The 23,660-nt window shown below is 38.7% G+C and overlaps 2 protein-coding genes across 3 annotated transcripts in view; one reads left to right on the forward strand and one right to left on the reverse strand.

The window, feature by feature from the left end:
• Positions 1-23,660, forward strand: part of Mekk1 (mitogen-activated protein kinase kinase kinase 4) — a 258,470-nt gene that overhangs the window by 201,707 nt on the left and 33,103 nt on the right. The gene's annotated exons all lie outside the window — the stretch shown is intronic.
• Positions 1-23,660, reverse strand: part of LOC136878733 (fibrinogen-like protein 1) — a 44,574-nt gene that overhangs the window by 9,220 nt on the left and 11,694 nt on the right. Inside the window, exons 4-8 of the mRNA XM_067152182.2 lie at positions 22,085-22,278; positions 18,864-19,017; positions 15,237-15,507; positions 7,847-7,978; positions 7,639-7,771 (exon numbers count right to left, since the gene is read on the reverse strand). Of these exons, the coding sequence (XP_067008283.2) occupies positions 7,639-7,771; positions 7,847-7,978; positions 15,237-15,507; positions 18,864-19,017; positions 22,085-22,278 (884 nt within the window). The remainder of the gene's footprint in view (positions 1-7,638; positions 7,772-7,846; positions 7,979-15,236; positions 15,508-18,863; positions 19,018-22,084; positions 22,279-23,660) is intronic.

The raw sequence follows: 23,660 nt of genomic DNA on the forward strand, positions 1-23,660 counted from the left end.
CTGCACACAAGTCATTTTTTTTTCCTTTTTTAGCTATGCTAGTTACTGAAATAGCTTAAAATTGCATTAAGTACACAGAGCTGCTGACCAAAATGTTCATTCTTTCACTTATATTTTTAGCTTTCACAGACTGTACAATTAAATATTAGGACATATACAGACAGTATACAAATTGTCAAGTGACTTCTTAACACTAACAATAATCTAACATGTAATATTCTGTTAAAGTAATGAACACTTTGTAAATAAACAAATGTTGTTAAACATTAAAAGAGCATGTATTCATGTACAAGAGACAGAGCAAAAATCTGTAAAGGAGGTAGTAAAAATAAGTAAACAACCAGTGCAGATGGAGTTGTGATATAGTGGTGATTTTTGGTGCTGTTTTTGTTTTTGGGTTTATTCATACGAAATAGTTAGGTCATTATTATTATTATTTTTAAATGCTGTTTGTTTGGGGTATCAACCTATAGAGATCTTTTGCCCCTACTTGCACCATATGATATGAACCTGCATGTAATTGGAATTGCGGAAGTGTAGAGTGTTGAATGTGAGCAAAGGAACATTAAGGAAAATACAAACACCCAGTCCCCAGGCCAGGAATATTAATCATTTACAATTAAAAACCCCTGACCCGACCGGGAATCGAACCCCGGGCCGCCGGGTGACAGGCGGATGCGTTTCCCCCTACACCGTGGGGCCTGACAGGTCATTATTATAATTGTAGCAATGTCTTTTGAAGCTTTTTCTGTTCTATGTTTATTTTAAACTAACTGTGTCATAGTGTATTGCAGGTAAATAAAATCTTAGTGGGCAGGTTTTTGCATTATGGCTGTGTCGTCATCCCAGCTAAATAAGTGTGTTATTGTCTAGTGTTTAGACAACTATAACAGTGATGATAAGGATTTTATTCCTGAATCAAGTATTGAGGAAGGTCTTATATTTATACATTGTTCATCATTTTTCTCATCATAATACTTCCCAGAGTATGAAAATTACAATTCTCTTTAGCAATATTGTGTACCTTCATCAAAAAATTGCCAACAGCTTTCATGCATACCAGTAAGATAAATTTTTTCAGTAAATCTAAAATTAGTGCACGGAAAGGGATTAAGTCAGGTAGAGATGTGATGTTGTCTTTAGAATGTAAATGCATATGTGACTCCAAGTAGGATGGTTTAAGTATTTTTTTTTTTTCGAAAATTATTTTTTCTACTAGTCTACATAATATTTTTTAACTTTTCAATTATTTTTGCTCAACCTCGTAGATAAGAGAACCTTAAGCTATTTTTTTTTCTCATGTGGTCCATAATTATGCTATGTCTGTGATTTTTCTTGTTGTGATCTGTGAATGTGTAGGTGTTACAGATGTTTAGAAAATATTGTGTAATTCCACAAGAAAATGGCTTACAACCTTCAAGCACCGGGCGAGTTGGCCGTGCGCGTAGAGGCGCGCGGCTGTGAGCTTGCATCCGGGAGATAGTAGGTTCGAATCCCACTATCGGCAGCCCTGAAAATGGTTTTCCGTGGTTTCCCATTTTCACACCAGGCAAATGCTGGGGCTGTACCTTAATTAAGGCCACGGCCGCTTCCTTCAAACTCCTAGGCCTTACCCATCCCATCGTCGCCATAAGACCTATCTGTGTCGGTGCGACGTAAAGCCCCTAGCAAAAAAAAAAAAAAAACCAACCTTCAAGCATGTCACCTGAAAAGATTTCAGAGCAAGTTAATAATAGCATCATTACCAGCATTTCATAATGTATTCTTCAGTGCTGTGAAAGCAGTTACTGAGCAGGAGATTTTTAGTGCTGTGGCCAATCAACTGATGGAACCGGATGCCCTTGTAGCATTCCCTCCCTCCCTCTAACCTGGGGTACAGAGGTTACCTGATGGGTTTTAGAGACATTTCCTCCACCCAATGCTGTTGTCTCTCTTTGGGTATCAAGTTATTTCCAACCCTTCAACACTCAGTGTTGAGTAGCTGGCTATAAAATCTTACTCTACCATTATTTTACCATTACCACAGTATATGTAATAATTGAACCAATATTCTTAACCTTATTGTACAGTAATATGCTTGGTGCTGGGAGTATCCATAATCTCTTAAATAAGGGTTTGCAGTGGTCTAATCTGTTACATCTCAATATAATTCTGATACTGTTTATGTATTTAAAAAATACCAGTACCATAAGGTATGTCCTAAGCACCTTTTGAAACAACTGTTACCTTAAATTGATCATACACTGAGTCTTATATCCACTATCCTCAAGCTTCTGCAGTCTTCCAACAGTCCAATTCTTCTAGTTTGTTCTGCTATACGTAATGTCCAGTTCCTTTTTCTTTTTTTTTCTTTTTTTTTTTTTTACGTTTCAAAATGTTTAATACATTCAAAATGTTTAATACATTCCATTCAATAGATATTCTGTGTGTGTATGTATGTATGTATGTATGTATGTATGTATGTATGTATGTATGTATGTATGTATGTATGTATGTATTTACAGAATGCATGCATACATGTTTGTATATAAAATGTACAGTAATGATGAAAAATTACTACCCCTTTCGATACTTTGAAGAAAAAACTTATTCTACCATTGATATTAACTACACCCTGATTTTTCACTCTACCTATGATTATCTGCATTTCCCATTATACTTCTTTCCAAATGGTAGAAAAGAGCCAAAAAAAAACTATTACATGACTTCTTCTTCTTCTCTTGGTGCCTATCCATTTCGGATGTTGGCGATCATGATGGCTATTTTCATCTTGTTTGTGGCAGCGCGGAACAGTTCAACTGATGACATATTGCACCAGCCTGTAAGATTGTCAAGCCAAGATATTTGTCTTCTTCCAGGACCTCTTTTGCTGTTGATTTTGCCCTGGAGTATTTTTTGGAGTAGGTTGTATCTATCTGTGTCGCGGATTATATGTCCCAGATACTGCCGCTTTCGGCATTTCACTATCTTGATCAACTGAGGTGTTGTGTTCATCCTTCTCATTACTTCCACGTTTGTCATTCTCTGGGTCCAAGATATTCTTAGGATCCGCCTATAAAGCCATGTTTCAAAGGCTTCCAGCTTCTTCTGTGTGTTTTTATTTAAGGTCCATGTTTCTACACCATATAAAAGAACAGAAAATACATAACAGTGCAGAAGTCTGATTTTAATCCCGAAAGTTAGATTGTGGCTTTTAAACACATTACTCATTTTCTGGAACTAGAGATGGAAAAAAACTAAAGTAAGAGGGAAGGGAAAGGAGTTGGAGCAGATGAGTTGAGTGTAGACATATTATGAGTAGCGAGAACTCCAACAACAATAATAGTGGTTAAAAGGACTCCCTAACAGAGTACAAGGAAAGCAACGGGAAACTACCTCAGTCCTCATTTCCCTAGTATGCCTCTTTAGTGATGTCTGCCTCTTCAGTGATGCCTAGGCCATCTATGACAGCTGATGGCAGAGCTGTTGAGGATCCAACCAGCCTTAGGGCTGAAGACTGAACATACAACATAACAGAATATGACAAGAAATGTCATCCCAGAAAACTGGAAGAAGGGCATAATCGTGTGTCTTTTCAAGAGACTGAGAAATAATTAGGAACAACAGCAAAATCCAAGAAGAGGTGGGAGAATGAAATGCTCTACTATAAAGAATCCAGAAGGCAACACTGAAGTGGTTTGGCCATGTAAAACGAATGAGTGCCAACAGGACTCCAAGGCTATATAAGAGAAATAAAGGGAAAAAGATCAGAGAAAAACAAACTGATTTAGCAAAGAAGGATGTACAAGAGAGAGAATACAAGATTGAGAGATGTTTGTGAAACAAGAATGGTCCATGGACAGGCAGAGATGGAAGGGGCTCGTACACCACACCTAGGCAACTGGGGTTGGTCAGTGATAATGTCTGCAGTATGTTATTTCCAAGGTTATTTCAACATTACAGTCAGGAACATCTGTCCCTTTGCACTGAATCATGTGCCTTCTCTAGATCTTCTGTATTTGCTCTGCATGCCACCATTGCTGGTTGTATTGCTGTAAAACACTAATTTCATTAAAATTGTCTACTTTGACATGCATGAATCTTACTGTTAATTCTTTCTTTGTTATTGATTTTATGTTGTACTGACTTAGACAAGTCTTATGGCTAATATAATAGAGGACAGGACTATGGAAAGGAAGTGACCATGGCCTTAATTAAGGTACAGGTGCCACGAACCTACTAAGCTAGCGTAGCAGTGGGGAGAGGTGATACTCCCACATGGCGCATCCCAGGTGGCGGATAGGGGGCTCCTAACCTGCTTGCCGGCGAACTTGAGGGAAATAAAATACCTCTCACAGACCAAACACACAACCCCTGTGGGTGAGAGCCACAGACGAAGAATACACCCACGGTATCCCCTGCCTGTTGTAAGAGGTAACTAAAAGGGGCGACCAAGGGATGATCGAATTAGAACCATGCGACTACTTGTAATTAGTACCACCACGCGGGGAACACCATGGGTTGCTTTTACTTGCGCATAGTACCACTATGTTAGGTACAAAATAGGTTTGTGAATAGTAACAAAAGAGTGCAATGCTGGCTTTTACAGTACCTGTGATTAGTACCACTATATGAGCGACACCATGGCTCAGCGACACCATGGTTCTGGCTTGCTTATGATTAGTACCCACTATATGAGGAACGCCACGGGATAGTGCGGGATCCTGTGGTTAGTACACTTACGTGATGAACACCGTAGGTCTGTACTACACGTGCAAATTTCATTACGTGTGAGTAATACCATGATGTGGGGAATACCGCGAGTCTACGCTACTTTTGATTAGTACCGCAACATGACAAATACCATGATTCTACTTTCCTAGTGACAAGTACCATTATGAGGAATGGATGACTTGGAATTTGTACCCCTTTAGACTATAAGCATCATCGATTCAGTCTGGTGCTATAGAAGCAATCCCTTGGTTTGTAATAGTATTGTTTTACGTCAGTTTCTGTGAATGTGAGGCATTGCGGGTTGGATCCACATTGTTTTAAATTCATATCCATCCATTCATTCTTCGTTCTCACATTTTGAATTCTGGTCAGTGGAAGAATTCGGATTTTTAATTTGTCATCACATTTCATTTCATTTCGTACCATTAGGGGCCGATGACTTAGATGTTAGGCCCCTTAAGCAACAATCATCATCATCATCATCATCATCATCATCATCATCATCATCATCATCATCATCATCATCATCATCATCATCAAGGTACAGGTGCAGAATTTTCCTGTTATCAAAATGGGAAGTGATGGAAAACCCTCTTCTGGGTTGCCGATAGTGGGGTTCGAATTCACCATCTTCCAAATGGTTCTTTCTCTTATCACATACTATGTCCTCTAAATTATGCTCAGTTTTGATATGTTTCTAAGAAGGCTTCTATGGACATCATTCATTTCCTTCTTCAGTTCTTTTATATTTTCGATCTCTTCTAGAAACTTGTAACTTGTGAAAAATTCTGTTCATCATGTTTCCATTTGTAAACAAAATCATATCCTTGTTCAGATTCCATGTAAAACTGATGTACCCATTGCTCAGCATCACAAAATCAACAGTCACATAAAACTTAAAGTTCCATTGCTTTTTCCATTTCTAAGATTATTTTAAAAATTACTTAAGATGGTTTTACCAAGCAAGTGGCCCACGGTTTGGGTCATGTAGATATCAGCTTGTATTCGGGAGAGTGGGTTTGAACCCACTGTCGGCTACCCTGAATATGGTTTTCCATAGTTTCCCATTTTCATACCAGGCAAATGCCGGGGCTATACCTAAATTAAGGCCATGGCCGCTTCCTTCCCACTCCTAGCTCTTTCCTATTCCATTGTTGCCATGATACCTATCTGAGTCAGTGCGATATGAAGCAAATTACATAAAATCAGCTTCATGGTCCGTATCGCACTTCAATAGATTCACTACTAAGTATTTATTTATTTTCCACCTAGTCGATACAATGATTGCCTAAGGCAACTTAATGGTTAAAAGTGTTACATGTTTCGTATATTATAAACATCTTCAGCCACATAACACTGTTTAGATGAAAAATACATGAATTGACAAAATAATGCTTTAGAGGAAGTGTCCGTAAAATTAACATAAAATTGACAACATTAAAACAAACAAAAAACTCAAGAGTTTGTCAATCTTACGTTAATTTTAAGGACACTTCCTCTAAAGCATTATTTTGTCAATTGATGTGTTTTTCATCTAAACAGTGTTATGTGGCTGAAGATGTTGAAAATATACGAAACATGTACCACTTTTAACCATTAAGTTGCCTTAGGCAATCATTGTATCGACTAGGTGGAAAATAAATAAATACTTAGTAGTGAATAAAGCAAATTGTTAAAAAAAAAAAAAAAAAATTGAGTTGCTTCCCTGCAGTTAGCCCTGATATTTTTTATTTACTTCCAAAATGGTGTACGATTAATCCAACAGGAAGCAAACAGGATTTGGTTTAATGATGAGATAAAATTACTTCCAAAATATGCTGAAGTCCCTCTTGGACTGTGTTCATCATCATCGTCGTCATCTTCTTCTTCAACATGAATAGTCCCACTTATGTGGGGTCCCTGATGCGGATATTTGTCCTCTATGTTGTACTGTCCTGAACTATTTCCTCTGCAAGCTGCCGCTGTTTCATGCTTTCTTGAATGCAGTTCATCCATCACCTTCTGAGTTGTCTTTGGATCTCTATCCAGCACCTGCTGGGTTGTCCTTGACTCCTTTTCCATGGTGGAAGCACTTCAACCATCTTATTCCCCAAGTTATTTGGATCTCTTCTCTTATTGAGGCTATACCATCTGAACCCAGCTTCTCTGACTTTCTCAGAAACTTGCACCACATTAAATCTTCTCCTAATCACTTGTGCACTATGTCTTCGCATTTCTGTCATGTCCAGTTTTCTCCTTCCATCTCCTTATTTACTGCCAAGTTTCTGCCTCAAATATCATTGCTGCTCCTCAACTGTGTACTAGTCCAGGTTCCTTCCTATAATGCTGCTGCACTGTCTGACATTTTTTCCTCCGGTGTAAAATTTTCATTTTTTACACATATTTTATTAAGCTCTAGCAATAAATCAAGCTTTATAACTATAAAGTAGAGAATTTATTATACAAGTATATGAAAAACACATGCGTAGTAGATCAATTTACATATTTCTTTGTGTCATTCTAGTTTACTTCTGAATCAGTCTCTATTTTTGCCTATTCCAGAATGCTTGGCATGCGTGCTGTTTTATATCGTTCTCTATGAAGGTTGTATTTCTCCATCTTAATTCACTGTTGTTTCAAGACATTCTCTTGTACTTCCAATGCTAATTTCCATCTGAAAAAATTTGTTTTAATATCCTATACTTATCTCATGATCCTTGAAACGTTTCATTGATCAGGTCCATGTATTTCTATCTTATTTCCTTGTCCCACTCAGAGTCCTGGCTGTAGATACTGAAGGGCGTATTTGCCTTCAATATGTAATATGAGTTAACAAGATCGATGAATGTGTTACTGCTGCTGGGGAGCAATTATCTGAGCCCACTCTACGTTATTTGTAAGCTAAGCTATCAGTCTACTCTAGAGATTGGTCATTATAAACCTTACCAGCATCTCCATCATAACCTGCCAGCAGCTGTATAGGATATCCCTCAGCCTCTGTCCCAATAGCAAATGCTGAATAATAAGCATAGGAGGTATCGGTAGAGAAGTCCTGCAGCTCTATCAGCAGCTCATTGATCTGAAACAAAGAAATGTGCTCATATTTCTCATCATACCTGGAAATAAAATATTGTCCTTATAACTCTCATCTTACCTTGTGGTTGGTCAAGAGGTATAGTTTCTCAAGTCCCAGCCAGAATTCTCCTCCAAGATTACCAAAACCTCTTTTATAGTCCTCCCATCCACGGTAGAAATCAACAGTGCCTTCATAGCGGTTCTGTAATATCTGAAATGAAACGGTTAAATTCTGAAACATGTTTGTTGAGATACAGAATATTACCAGTAATCCTAAAAATAACTGCTATAAGCTGGAGATCCTTACTCCATTCTGTTTGTGAACAAATGAGCCTCTTATTCAAGCAAAGTGCCTGATTCTTTTTCTAAACAAATGTTTCCTACCTGAAGTCTTCAAATATACTCTCATGTTCATAAAAAACAGAACACCTTGAAAGACTAGAGATAGGAAGTTCATATTCACAGGACATGTTCTTTAGTATGTTCTGAAGAAACGATTAGCATTTCAGTCACCTAGGTTCAACATGTGTCCTGTTGCCTAGTAGGCATTGGGTCCTCCATGGGCACTGATAACTTGTTCCATGCGTGATGGCATTGACGCGTATAAGGCGCGAATGGCATCCTGGGGTACAACCATTCATGCTGCATTCACCTGGTTCCACAGTTCATCTTTGGTGGTTGGGATTGGGTCACAGCGCTGCATCCATTGTTTCACCATATGTCACACATTTTCGATTGGCGACAAGTCCGGTGATCGGGCGGGGCAGGGCAACCGTCTGATATCCTGTGACAACGAGAAGGCACGTGTTTGTGCAGCAACATGTGGTCGCACATTGTCCCGCTGAAATATGGCGTCTGGGGTATTGTGCAGAAAGGGTATGGGTGCGGGTCGCAGGATGTCATTCACGTAGGTCAGACTGGTCACAGTGCCCTGGACATGCACCAACTGTGATTTGTGGTTGTACCCAATAGCACCCCACACCATAAGGCCTTGAGTTGGTGCTGTATGTTTTGCGCGAATGCAGTCGGTGAGATGCCTCTCCCCTGTCTGTGGCGAACCAAAATTAATTAATTAATTAATTATTTATTTATTTATTTATTTATTTATTTATTTATTTATTTATTTATTTTATTTATTTATTTATTTATTTATTTATTTATTTATTTATTTATTTATTTATTTATTTATTTATTTATTTATTTATTTATTTATTTATTTATTTATTTATTTATTTATTTATTTTATTTATTTATTTATTTATTTATTTATTTATTTATTTATTTATTTATTTATTTATTTATTTATTTATTTATTTATTTATTTATTTATTTATTTATTTATTTATTTATTTATTTATTTATTTATTTATTTATTTATTTATTTATTTATTTATTTATTTATTTATTTATCAGTGGCGAAGTTAGGGCTCATGGCCCTCTCTTACACTTAACCACATCATTAATTTACAGATAATAGATATAAAAAAGAAATGTACTATTCTGTTATAAAATCAAAGATAAGTTAAAAATTACAGATTTGGACAACATAAAATGAAGAAAGAAAGCAGAGTTCAACAAATAAAATAAAATAATAAATTTGGAGCGTAAAGGTAAAAAGAAAGAGATAGTCACAATGAAAAAGTAAGATACAAACTGAAAAAATAAGCAATGCATAAAGAGAACACAATAAGTAAATGGGAATATAAGTAAGACCATAAAGGTGATCTGTGTACATGAGTAAGAAGCTAAATATTATGTACATTACACAATAATAATAATAATAATAATAATAATAATAATAATAATAATAATAATAATAATAATAATAATAATAATAATAATAATAAAAGATAACACAATAAGTAAATGGAAATATAAGTAAGACCATAAAGGTGATCTATGTACATGAGTAAGAAGCTAAATATTATGTACATTATACTCTAATAATAATAACAACAACAACAACAACCACAACAGCCTATCAAACGTCATCATACACATGAAACAATCAGCGGTATTCAACAGGTAATTTCTACATGCAGTCTTAAACTCTTATATTGAGTTTGAGTTCCTGACAGCAGCTGGGAGGGAATTCCAAAGTCATGACCCAGCCACAACAAAGGATCTGTTATATATTGGAGAGTGGTTGACGGGAATAGCGAGGGAAGTGCCAGATCTTGTGTTACAATTATGGAATGAGGATAATAAATGGAATTTTGAAGAGATGTATTCAGGTAGATTTTCCTTCTGAGTTGGATAAATCAACGCAAGTACGTGGAATTTCTGTCGCCTCTCGGGTTTCAGCCAGGAAAGAAACATGTAGTAAGGGGTTATGTGAGCATTGTAACACAAGTTAAAAACAAATCGAAGACCAGAATTCAATGCTCATTGAAGTTTCATAGTTCGTTCACGGGTCGCATCAACAAGAACAACATCGCAGTAGTCAAGTACTAGTAGTATCAAAGTTTGGAGTAGTTTTATCTTTACGTCTTGTGGCAAAATATCCTTATGTCGTTTCAGAGGGTGTAGCGCCACGTACATCTTTCTACATGTATTTCTTACGTGTGCAGACTAGTCAAGAGTTTGTCAGTCAGGGTAATACCTAGGTTCTTCACTTCCTTACTGAACGGGATTACGGTGGCATTTAATGTCATCGGAGGAATAGCATAATTTTTATGCATGATGTTTAATAATTTCTGAGAACCTACAATGATTGTTTGAGTTTTTGGGGGATTGAGGAGGAGAGAGTTTTCACTGGCGTACACACTGATTTGCTGAAGGTCGGAGTTAATATCTCTTCTTGCATTTGATACATCATTTACATTAACGTGCTATTAAATTTGGAGGTTGTTGGGAAATAGGTGATATCTATTATAATATATTTTAGAAGAGATGTCATTAATATAGAGGACAAAGAAAAGGGGACCAAGAACAGGACCTTGGAGGGTTCCTGCCTTCCGGAGTCGCCACTGGGAAGCAGTATCTTGTACTATAACACATTGCATACGATCTGTATGATATGCGGTGAAAATTTTTAAAGCAACATTACCAAAAAACGATTTGAGCTTCATCAGTAATGTCTGGATTTTTATCGTGTCAAAAGCACTGCTGAAGTCAAGTGTGATTATTGTCACTTGTCTATCGTCCATTGCTTGTCTGATGTCCTCAGTCACTTTGAGTCAGGCAGTTGCTGTGCTATGTCCCTTCTTGAAGTCAGATTGAAGCAGGTCAAGAAGAGAATGAGTCTGAAGGTATTCCAGTATTTGTGCATGTACCAACCGTTCTAATGCTTTGGAAAGAGCAGGTAGAATCGAATGGGATGGTAATCAGATAGGAGTTTCGAACCTGGGTTTTTAGGAAGTGGAATTACATTGGCATACTTCCAAATTGTTGGTAATAATATTATGTATGAAAGTAATAAGAATGTATGAAAGTAACAGGAATTTCATCGACACCACTTTGGATTTAGTAGAATACAAGGCTTTCTTAACTTCATTAGTGCTGACAATACGAAAGGCAAAGCAGGGGCGATTGTGTGGGACAGGTGCTGGGATGTTATTTACATGGGGTGTGTTAAGCGAATTACACTGAGCTATCTCTTCTGTGAAATACTCATTTAAATCATCAAGAGGAATATCAGGTACCTGAAGCTGTTCATGTGTTTTTCCTATGCCCATGGCTTGGAGATGCCTCCAGCCACTAGCCATATTTAGGTTACTTACTGATTCACGAACATATTTAAATTGAAGATTACGGATGATTTGTTTAGTTTTATTCCTAATTATTCTATACTGTTCATAGTCATTTGGGTCCTGAGTACGTTTGTAATGTTGGTAAAGAGCATCATGTTGAGACGACATATTTTTAACTGCAGAGGTTAGCCATGGATTAGGTTTGCGTGATATTCTGATCTGTCTTTTCGGTGCATATTTGTTGTATAGATTGTGTATTAACGAATTAAATGTGTTTATTTTTGCATCTACCGGGCAAGTTGGCCATGCGGTTAGCGGCGCACAGCTGTGAGCTTGCATCTGGGAGATAGTGGGTTCGAATCCCACTGTCGGCAGCCCTGAAGATGGTTTTCCGTGGTTTTGCATTTTCACAGCAGGCAAATGCTGGGGCTGTACCTTAATTAAGGCCACGGCTGCTTCCTTCCAACTCCTAGGCCTTTCCTATCCCATCGTCGCCTTAAGGCCTATCTGTGTCGGTGCAACGTAAAACCACTAGAAAATTTTTTTTTTGCATCAATGTCTGTCAGATTTAAAATGCTTTTCCACGGAAGATTGTAGGCATCGTGTCTTAATTCATACATGTCAATATCTTTCATATTCCTGCACATTATATACCTAGGTTATATTTTGGAACGCAAAGTGAGTAGGCAAGAAATATAAGATCGTGGGTGGACACGGCCGGTACTGACATTTGTCCGTTGGTTACCACTTTCTGAGGGTTGTTAGTCACTTTGAAATCTGTTAAGGTGTGGGAAATGTTGTTGGTAGTATGTACATGGTTGGTAGGGTCAGAGAGAAAGGTAGTCAAGTCACATGAGGAAAACAAGTCTTCTAGTTTCTTAGCCGTAATTTTCAAACAAACAGAACCTGGATTCGTCCGAAAACACTATCTGCTGCCATTCCTGTTGACAGTGACATTGTTCTATAGACCATTGCAGTCTAGCATGTTTATGCACATTAGTCAAAGGTAGGCGGAGAAGTGGACGACATGCTGGTAATCCATACCGTAATAAACGGCGACTGACTGTCACTCCTGATAGTGTACGATGTGTTACACTGTTCCACTGTGGCGCCAGAGCCATGGAGGACGCAGATCTGTCCTGCAGTGCCATTCGGATGAGGTGTTGTTCTCAGGGGGTGGTCTGGGTGGTACAACCAGACCCATCTCGTCGTGTTCTGTGCCCGTTGCACTGCCGACACACTTCATTCCACACGATCAGCAATTTCCCGGATGGATGTATCACTTTCTCTCATGCCAGTAATGCACCCTCTTTTAAACTCACTCATTTGTCTCACATGCATCTGCGACGCATCCTGCACGTCTGCTCAAGTCACAGTGATCCATTACCTCCGGTTTATAGCAACAACAAGAGCCGCAGGCACATTTATCAGTCGGAGGTGATGCGCCAAGATATCGATGTGGACCTTGAACCTGAGGACCGACATGGTTCAAATATTAATCATTTCTTCAGAACATACTACTGCACATGTTCTGTGAATGTGAACTACCTATCTCTAGTCTTTCAAGGTGTTCTGGTTTTTGTGAACATGAGTGTATATGACTCATAAGTTGACGAAGAGGTGATCCTGTTGGTTTTTCTTTGACTTTGTTTCTAGTAACTATACTGCAGATTGCCTAATCTTCACCTTCTTTTCTAGTCTCTTAGCCCTCCTTTATGTAGGATTGTCTTTATTCAGCTGAAAGTGCAAGTTGAAATAAATAATCTCCTACCTGTCCATAAGAAAAACTCAAATGGATTGTTTGTGGCCCACCTCAGTACAGTGTACCTTGTAGGAGAGTAGGACTCCAGAGATGGTTTAAGACAGATGGTATTTAGTCTTCACTAGTGACCGGTCGTGGTTTTGCACAGGAGTAATTTTGAATTTGTTGCGTGTTTTCAGGGACCTTCTGTTAGCTCTTTCCTTTCTCACTGTGCAATATTGAAACCATTCCTGCGCTTTTACTGAAACAAGATGATCCACAGGCAGCCTAAATGATGTTGAATTGAACTGTCTACACACGGTAGCTGAGGCCATAGATTCCCCCCCCCCCCCCCCCCCCCTCCAAATTCAGCCATCTATGGACAGCATAGAACTTAAGGTTTCTTGGCCTTTCTTCTTTTCTCTTCCCAAAACCTCTTCATTCTTTCACTTCTTATCTTTCTCCCCTTTTCGGAAATGATCCGTTTGGGCTTCCGTTTTAGTGGTTTCTCTTCAAGTGGTTTTAGACTGTTGACTCTTGTTCTGAACCCTCTTCTGTTGTGGATCGTCTTTAGTGCAATTCCAACATCTGCATCCCTCTGTCAGCCATTTGTCATCCATTCTTACAGTTGTCCGTATAATTTCAGCCTTCGCTTCTGCACTGTGTGTGTGATATTTTCAGTGTGCTTGTAGAGCTCCTCATTTCTCCTTTTCTTCCAAGTCCCATCTGTGATCTTCTGCGGTCCTAGTATTTTCCTCAGTATCTTCCTTTCCTTCTTCTCAAGTTCTTGCAGCTCCCCTTTTTCATTTAATATAATGCACTTTGACGCATACAATTTTTTCCGGTTTTATTACTGAGTTATAATGTTGGATTTTGGCTCTGTAGGATATTGCCCCTTTGTTATACCTGTTCTGTGTTAGCTTGTAGACCAGATTTAATTTTGTGGCTTTTGCCTTGTTTGCCTCTTTATCCAGTCTGTTGAGTTGGATCCATTCTGCCAGGTATTTGAATTTGTCTGTCCTTTTAATCTTGTCATGTTTTACCTCTATATACCTCTTGCCTTGATGCTTGTACTCCATATATTCAGTCTTTTCATAAGATATTTCAGGACCTACTTTTTCGGCGATTTCGTGGAGGCTCTCCAGCATCTTTTGAGTGTCTTCTTGGTTTTTGGTTAAGATGGTAAGGTCATCTGCAAAAGCTAAGCACTTGATTTCTAGGTTCTGTCTCCTTAGTCTCCTTAGTGATTATAGCCTCTTAGTGTCTCTATGCTAAAATAAAAACCAAAAACATGTAGTAATACATTTTCCTGGAAAACTTCTGTATTATTTCATCTCCATGAAAAAAAAAAAAAAAAGGTTGATCTCCTTAAGACTAGCATTCTGTATTAAAGTAATTGTAATCTTAATTGAGTAAAATATTTCTCAGGTAAGTTACTTTTTTCTTGTACTCTTCCCATCACTGCTTATAAGCAGTTGAGGTAATAGCCATAAGGGACCCCACCTTAATTAAGGCCACAGTCCCTGTCTTCCCACTCCTATCCCTTTCCTAATGTAAGAAATGAAGTGTCTAAAGAAAATCCTGAGATAAAATAAAAAGAACAGTAGAGCTGTACTTCACACCAAAGCAAGAGCTATGCGAATAGTGTGAGTGATATGCTAAATAGTTTGTCTTCCATCCACATATTCACTCTATGAAGAAGGAACTTTATTCCATTGATAGAGAAGATCGCTACAAACACCATCGGTTGTTCTTACGTGGCTTACAGTTAACCATATTTTTCTTAATGAAATTTTTATTGACCACCTAATTAATACATTACATTGGTTATATGGTCGATAATACAATATTATTGTATTGATTAGGTGATCAATAAAACTTTCATTAAGAAAATAAGTCATATCCATCAATACGGGCCTAATAATGAAATTCATTTCTTATACAGTTAACCAGACACTTCAAGAGTTGTATCTCTGTGCCTCTCCTCTAAATCATAAAGAACGGATAATTATGTAGTCATAAAAATGTTATCTTACTGTCCATCCACCACCTTTGGTCTCCATGTCACAGTAGACAAAGAATGGTTGTGATGCTTGTGGTGGTTTGATCTTGTACACTCCAGACTGGTTGTATCCTTCCTGCTGCACTCCCCTGCAGTCTAAGGGCAAGCGTTCCTCTGTGGGAGCTGGACCACAAGAGGACTTCCCTACATGGGCTGCTGGAAGGATGGAGTTCTGCTGAATATCTAGAAGAGCTGTCTTCAAGTGTTGCTTAGTCACAAGTTTGTCGCTAAGTTTGACCACGTGCCTGAAACACACAATTAAATTTCAGTTTAACCTGATTGGGAGAATTTGGAGTAATAAGCAACTGTCTATATTTTGAACAAATCTGAATAAATACCAAATCATTATACTTGCATAGTAATTTTCTATGCATTCTTTGTCCTACTTAACCTGTTGATGAGTGCACCAAAAGACAGACAATAGAGTGAGCGCAGCATTTGCCGTTTGGTCCTACATGAGGGAGCATGGCATTTGTCATTTTAGGCTATTACTGAGAACTTAAGTGCTTACTAATGTAATATGACATCTGGCAGCATTTTTGGAACTTTTTTCAGTTATTTGAATAGTGTCGCTGTACAAATTCTAGTTCTGTATGGTGGTGGTCTCTGACGGGAGTGCGTATACTCACTATGTAAGATTTTGGCGCGCCATTAGCCTACAGGTTACAGCCCAGTGTCACGATTGCTGCCGATTTTGATAGTTATTTGTGCCCTTCGTAACTGTAAATATTTATGGTTTCTGTAAATATAACTGTGACTAGTTTTTTTTAAATTACAAGTGATGCTATGGAGTTTCTGGGCACTTTACTGTTCAAAATAACAGAAGGAATGTTGCATGACCGATTGGAGGTGGGACACAAGATCCGTTACGCCTTGAAGGTCACCATTTTATGAGGCCACTTCCACAAAGTGAATTAAAGAAGCGTAAACTTCTCAGGCAATGTTACATGTGCACATACACACTACCTGATCAGGAAGAGGAAATAAACGAGCTCTGAGCGTTCTACGTGTGAGGTCGCTCTCTGCATACATCCTGGCTTTGAACAGTATCATATATTTAAAAAGTTTTGAAATGACAGTGTTTTCTCGATCCAAAATGTGTTTTCGTGTCTCTCAAAGTCTCTCAGAGTTGTAATAAATAAGTTTATTATAATTTTTAAAAACTCTTACTTCTAGAGTTTGTTTACCGGTCACAAACGTACTGTACATATGCTGTACGCACTCGTCGAAAGGTTAAAGTGATCTCAGACGTGTATTACAATTGGGAAAAACATTTAGTATTTTGTTGTACCCTATTTAACAGCTGGGATATGATGATGATGATGATGATGATGATGATGATGATGATGATGATTGTATTCAATCAAAATATCACAATTTGTTTTGATAAATGCTGATAAGATCGTAAGAAGAGCCATCAAAAGAAGTTCTGCACTTACCAGCTGACATACCAGATTCCATGCTGTATTCACTGAGAAAATGAAAGGTCCAGGCCTGTGGAAGGGTTCATTACGACATTCGAACGTGTCATATTCTCCGGAGACACAGTGATGAGTACATATTATCTATACGTGATCTAGCAGATGTGAAGGATGTGTATTCTGAAACTGAATATAAACCAGACCGACTCCACTGATCCCCACGATTTTGATGTAAGGCAGTTATGGAGTTTGCTAAGGAAACAGACAAATGGTGTCGATATCAGAGAAACAGGACTGTTATTAGGCATTTGGGGAATGATCCCAAGATCTATTTCTAATTTGATGAGAAGAAGAGATAGAATGATAGGACACATCTTTAAACACCCAGGACTTGTTTATTTGGTTTTTGAGGGAAGTGTAGGCAGTAAGAACAGTAGTGGTAGACCAAGGTATGAATATGGCAAGCAGATTACAGCAGATGTAGGATGTAGTAATTAAAATTGAAATGAAAAGATTAGCACAGGAGCGAGTGGCATGGAGGGCTGCATCAAACCAGTCCATGGACTTATGACTCAAGCAACAGTAATACCAAAATATGTTTGTTTAAATTTAGCTATTTTTGGCTATTAAGGGGTCAGTTCAAATACTTAGGAAACTTAGACACCTTTAGACAACAATTATCATCATTGCTAATTGACCATTTGTATTCCCCCTTTAGATGGATGACACTTTTTTCATTCAATTTTGAATCAATATCCACTTGTAATTTATTTTTGTCTCTTACCCATGCACGGATTTATTTAGAACTCTCTTAATCTTTTGTACTAGACATACAAATATGAATTTGCATACTTTGTCACAATAGTCAGTGCTTGATTATGGGAAGTGTAAATAATTGAAATTCAGTTGATACATAAGAAAATTACTTGCTAAAGGAGACTATTAAAAATTTACAAAGTATGATAATGGAGACCACTTGTTTTAAAGAATGTTAAGGTTAAAATGAATGACCTACAATGACTGTGGAGAAAACAGACATCAAGATCTATTAGCAAACTGGAGATTTTTCGTTGCAGGCTGGACTTCATCATAACCATCACATTCAAGCTTGCTCTCATTATTATTTTTCCATGTTGTAATCCCCTTACACTTTCCCTTTTACTGCTAGTAAATGGCCTGTTCTCACTTTCTGAGAATATATCTTAAAACATATCCCCTGATTCATTCTTGCTATTCTAATATATATGTTCAGTTTCACTAAAACCAACAACCTTTCTGACCGGGCGAGTTGGCCGTGCGATTAGGAGCGTGCAGCTGTGAGTTTGCATCCGGGAGATGGTGGGTTTGAATACCACTGTCGGCAGGCCTGAAGATGGTTTTCCATGATTTCCCATTTTCACACCAGGCAAATGCTGGGGCTGTACCTTAATTAAGGCCACGGCTGCTTCATTCCCTTTCCTAGGCCTTTCCCATCCTGTCATTGCCATAAGACCTATCTGTGTCGGTGTGACATAAAGCAAAAAAAAAACACACCTTTCCAAACTAAGGCAAGTAATTTGATGTATGGTATTCTTTCATACACCAATCAGGTGATAGTTTCTTCAGCTTAAAAAGCAATGATGTGAGACCTCCAGAAAGGCTTAGGGCCGGTCTTTCAAGTTGACGTCAATGGGCAACGTGCACATCTGTGAAGATGGAGCCCTGCCTAGGATGAAATGTATTATTGAAGCTGCATGATTGCGAGAAATAATCAGAGAGGGAGAGAAATGATTTATCGAATGCCTAGAATGACATTTTGCATTCTTTCAACAAGTTTCTGCGACTGTTCTTACTGCATTTAATTTTATGGAAGTCTTATGGTGACGTGTTGGGTGATGGAATTCACTACTCAGTGTATGTGACTGACCCATTCTCCAGCCATCACTGTGTTTTTACCTGGCTGAAAGTTGAAAGAAAAAGTGTGCTAGTAAAAGCCCCATTATATTGGAGAGCTATAGAACATTATCTAATTGAAAGTCTTCTCCTCATAAACTGAGTTCTAACAAAAGGTGGGAAGCTTTTATGTTCCTGTTATAATGCCCTACCTTGCCTACTTCGCTAGTTTCTCATGCTGTGTGACTGTTACCAACCATGTGTTAGTTATAGCCGAACTGTAAGCTCCCACTCCTTATAATGGCTACCTGGTCATATTGCTGAGCTGCGACACGTTGGAATTCAGCTGCATGAATCCGTCTTGCATCATAGCCGTAGCTCCCCTTACACCATGCAGGGCTGCAACCATCATATGCATCTTGCTCTGTAGCTCTGTCTCAGCGAGGGTTGACAGTCTGCTATCTGAAATTATTATATGAGCAGATATTACGATAAAAATATCTTTATATTGTGTACCCATCCTTGACAGGTTAGATTTCTGTAATTGCAGCAATAATGCCATCCTTTGGATATAGACATAGCACACTTCAACTAACAACAATAATTCAGTGTAGTTTTACTGTGGATAAGTTCCAGAGACTTGGGGCATTGTAGGTCATCACAATTCGTATTCTTCCAGTCTGGCAATATTATAGCATTTGAGGCCTCAACCCACCGAGGTTATGATTCATTTTCTCCTCCTTCTTGGAGTGATCGTTCCTTCATGTTTTTCTTTTCACTTCAGTGGCCATTTGCATTATCTTCCTGATCGATAAAGTTTATCAACTATGCAGTTTTGCATCTTTAAAAACAGAAGAAGAAGAAAACCAGGACAGCAACTACTACCTTTGATAATTAGTTTGTTATCATAATAACTGAGAAGATTTCCACACCAGTGATGCTCACTGTTTATGTAAATTCATATATATCTCCATTATTATAGCTCACACAGCAAATATAAAATATCAGATGTAAAAGATTGGAAATTGGATTTTCTATATATATATTTTGTAACGTACCTCCTTTAGATATAACTAATATTTCCGGAGATGTTTGAAAGTTTGTGAAGAATGTAATAATCATGTTGCAGACCAAACACACCTCCTCCTGTGGGTGGGGGACGCAGGCAAAGAATACACCCACGGTATCCCCTGCCTGTCGTAAGAGGCAACTAAAAGGGGCGACCAAAGGATGATTGAATTAGAACCATGAGACTACTTGTAATTAGTACCACCAAGCGGGGAACACCATGGGTCGCCTTTACTTACGCATACTTCCCCTATGTTAGGTACAAAATAGGTTTGTGATTGGTAGCAACAGTGTGTGAATCAGAGTGGGTTTTACAGTACTTGTGATTAGTACCACTATATGAGCGACACCATGGGTCTCTTGCCTATGATTAGTACCCACTATGTGAGGAACACCGTGGGATAGTACAAGTCCCTGTGATTAGTACACTATATGAGGAACACCATAGGTTTGCGTTATCTAAATGGTGGTGCAATGTGAGAAACACCATAGGTCTGTGTTAAATGTGCCTTAAATTACCTGTGAGTAGTACCACAATGTGTGGAATATGCGAGTCAACGCTACTTTTGATTAGTACCGCAACACGACAAATGTCACGGTTCTATTTTCCTAGCAATAAGTACTATTATGAGGGGCTGATGACCTGGATTTTGGACCCCTTTAGGCAACAAGCGTCATCGATTTAGGATTGTGTTTTAGAAGCAGTCCCTTGGTCAGTAATACTATTGTTTTACGATTGTTTCTGAGAATGTGGGGCATTGCCGGTCGGACCCATGATTGTTTTAAATTCATAATCACCCATTCATTCTTCGTCATCACCTTTTGAATTCTGGTCAGTGGATTATTTTGGACTTCTAAAATTATTATTACATTTCGTCTCATTCCGTACCATTAGGGGCCGATGACCTAGATGTTAGGCCCCCTTAAACAACAAGCATCATCATGATGATAAGCTCACCAGACAAAAAATTAGTCACCCCTGGAGAAATCATTACAAGCATCCTTTAATACCTTGTAACTCCGCCTCTGGACTTGTAAACCACCTGGATTCGGTTAGGAAGTGAGTCACCAAGGTTGTGCAGTACGTCGCATGCAGGTTAAGCCACTCGCTGAGGATTTGATCAGGCAATTCTACCAAATTGCGGGGACGCTGATGTCAGCATTTTACCCGCTATTCCAACCTGTCTCACAGATTTTCTATGGGGTTCAAGTTAGGTGATTTTTTTAGGCCAATCGAGATATAATAGGGTGGGGGAGTGTTTATAAAACCAGTCGCATATGCGTCCAGCTTGATGAACTTTGCTATTGTCATCTTGAAAATTCATGGTATCAGTAGCATACTCATCATACAGATATTGACTGAAAGGCAAAACCTGATCATCCAAAATGTTTAAATAAACATGCTGGCTCATGTTAGTGGTCACCTCAGTGAGCGGGCCCAATCCACGATACAAGAAACATCCCCAAAACATCACAGACCCACCTCTGGCTCGAACCTGACCTTACACACATCCAGGCTGAAATGTTAATTTGGCCTTCGGTGCACTCGACAACGTGCGTCATTGGAATGCAGGCATATGTAGTACACCCTTACTTGTGGACACGTTGAACAATCTGCTGTGAAACACCAACAAATCCAGCAACTTCACACACTGTATGGCCATGAGCCCGGCCAAACACGATTGCCCCTTTTTGCCACTTTGTCACATCCTTGCACCTACCCATGTTGACATACAATGTCTGCTTGAAACATCATTGTCTCACATAGAGGCAGTATGCATGCGGTTGAGCACGAGACTCGTTCGCTGTGCCATCCGTACAGGCTTAACGATCCATCTATTCGTGGCGCACTAGGGTAATTAATTCTTTGTCTGTTGAGCTTATATTTACCGGTACGTAAAAGATGCCTGTGGGACAAAATTCTGGCATCTCTCTGTGTCGCCAAAAACCATAAATATAGTGGGACATAAAACCAATAACATTATTATTATTATTATTATTATTATTATTATTATTATTATTATTATTATTATTATGTTAACCTTGATTTGTTTCATCCACAGTTTTTATCCTTTAGACCTATTCTCATGAACTATTTTATTTATTCCTAAGATTGCGCTAACTCATTAACTTGGGGTGTCAAATTTCTTCCATGACTCCTTGATCTGATAGCCACTGAATGTTGTAATTACATAGGAATTTTGTGCTCATCAGGCCTTAGTCTATGTGATTGTACTTATTTAGGGCTAAGGATGGAATGGGTTAGCTACTGAAGTGGAGGAGAATTATGCACTGTTACCTTAGACCAAACCTGGTTTATTCATTGTTTCAGTATGTGTGAACTTCGCTATTTAGCCCAGATAAAATAATAAAAGCAGGAATTTAACTCTTTATGAAGGCGAGACTTCCTCATTGTTCCAAACCTTGATATAGAAACTGTATTCAAAGACTATCTGTTTACCTGGTCCTGTGAGCATTCCTCGCAGATGTTCCTGTCCTTGGTTGAGACCACTCATGTCCAGTTTGATAGCCTCCAGAGAAGCGTCCATCTTGCTCGCCTGCCAGTCTAGTTGCTGCACTCGACGTGTCACTTCCCGCAACTCTGTCCTCACTCCATCACTCTTTTCTTGTAGCTGCACCTCTAGTTTGGTCAACCTACTCACACATGGATGTTTTCTTATACAGTATTCCTCATTGGGTATAGTTATAGTGTGCTGCTGGGTTTGAACCTGCGATCTTGGGATCCTCTACCTCTGATTCAAGGAGAGATAGTGAGTAATGAGGAGATACAGAAAGAATTGATAGTGCCGAGCTCAGTGGCACAGGTGGTTATCATTGTCCATTTGTTCCCAAGATAGGAGGTCTGATTCCAACTAAGATGGATGGTATTTGAAGGTGTTTAAGTGTGACAACTCTGTGTCACTGGCTTCCAGGAAATTAGGGAACTCCAGCAGGACAAAATTTCAACACCCTGATGTGTCTTAAAATCTGTTGCAACTTGACGGATATTGTACAATTAACATTATCATTACTAAGAATGAACGGTAGAAAAATCAGGTGGTGAAATAAAGAAAAGTAGGCAGTGATATTTTGGACATATTAGACAGATTAGACCGATGAGTGCAGAAAGAATGTTGAACTGATGGGATTACAAAAAAAAAAAAGATATGGTTAATAACAGCATATAACAACTCCACCATTGCCGGTCGCAAGCTCAGGCCCTCATTTTGCAAGTGATGAGGAAGGAGGAGTGGGATAATTATCAACCTTGTTAAAAAAAAAAAAAAGGGTCCATCTGGCTCCGGATGGTAGCACTCTGTTATAGGGCCCCTGCCTAGGGTTACTAGATGAAACTGGTCAATGGTCTCAGCGGCAGAAGAGGAATCTATCTCTTTCCCAAAGGAGCACACCCTGAAAAGAAAAGCAACTTAAAACCCAGGCGTGACTGTTCCCGAATCGGGCAGCTTCTGGTCAGAGTCGGATTCCATGTTAGGGAGGCTGTTCTATAACTCCAGGTCTCACCAACTTGGTTTTACCTTAGGATGGGGTTTTACCTTTGGATGGGGTTCTACCCTATCCCCCAAACCTGAAACCAAGCAACTACCATGATGGCAAAACATACGGAATCTAGTACCCCAGCCGGTTTAATCCAGGGCCAGAGTTCTGGTTCAAGTAGGGCAAAGGATTCTGGGGGCCCTACACCATCATGTTTGCATCAGTTGGAGAATCCATCACCCTGCAAACTCAGAATGAAAGAGAAGCATTTCTTTGGCACACTCAAAGTTGGTAAACAAAAGGAACTGATCAAAGTACTCGATGAATAAAAGATCAAAGTTCTAGCGGTCCAATAAACAAGATTTATTTCAGATGAAGTGTCGGCTATTGGAAACTACAGAATACTGAAAGGACGGCCAGCTATCAAAGTTAAGAAGTCGGAGAAAACCAAGAATCTAGTGTTAATACACGGGACAGCCTTCTTTATTCACAACTCTATAACAGAATCTATCGTAGACCTCAGAGCTCCATCTCCCAGACTG

This window comes from Anabrus simplex, chromosome 8 (assembly GCF_040414725.1).
Source record: "Anabrus simplex isolate iqAnaSimp1 chromosome 8, ASM4041472v1, whole genome shotgun sequence".
In the NCBI taxonomy this organism is placed as follows: Eukaryota; Metazoa; Arthropoda; class Insecta; order Orthoptera; family Tettigoniidae; genus Anabrus; species Anabrus simplex.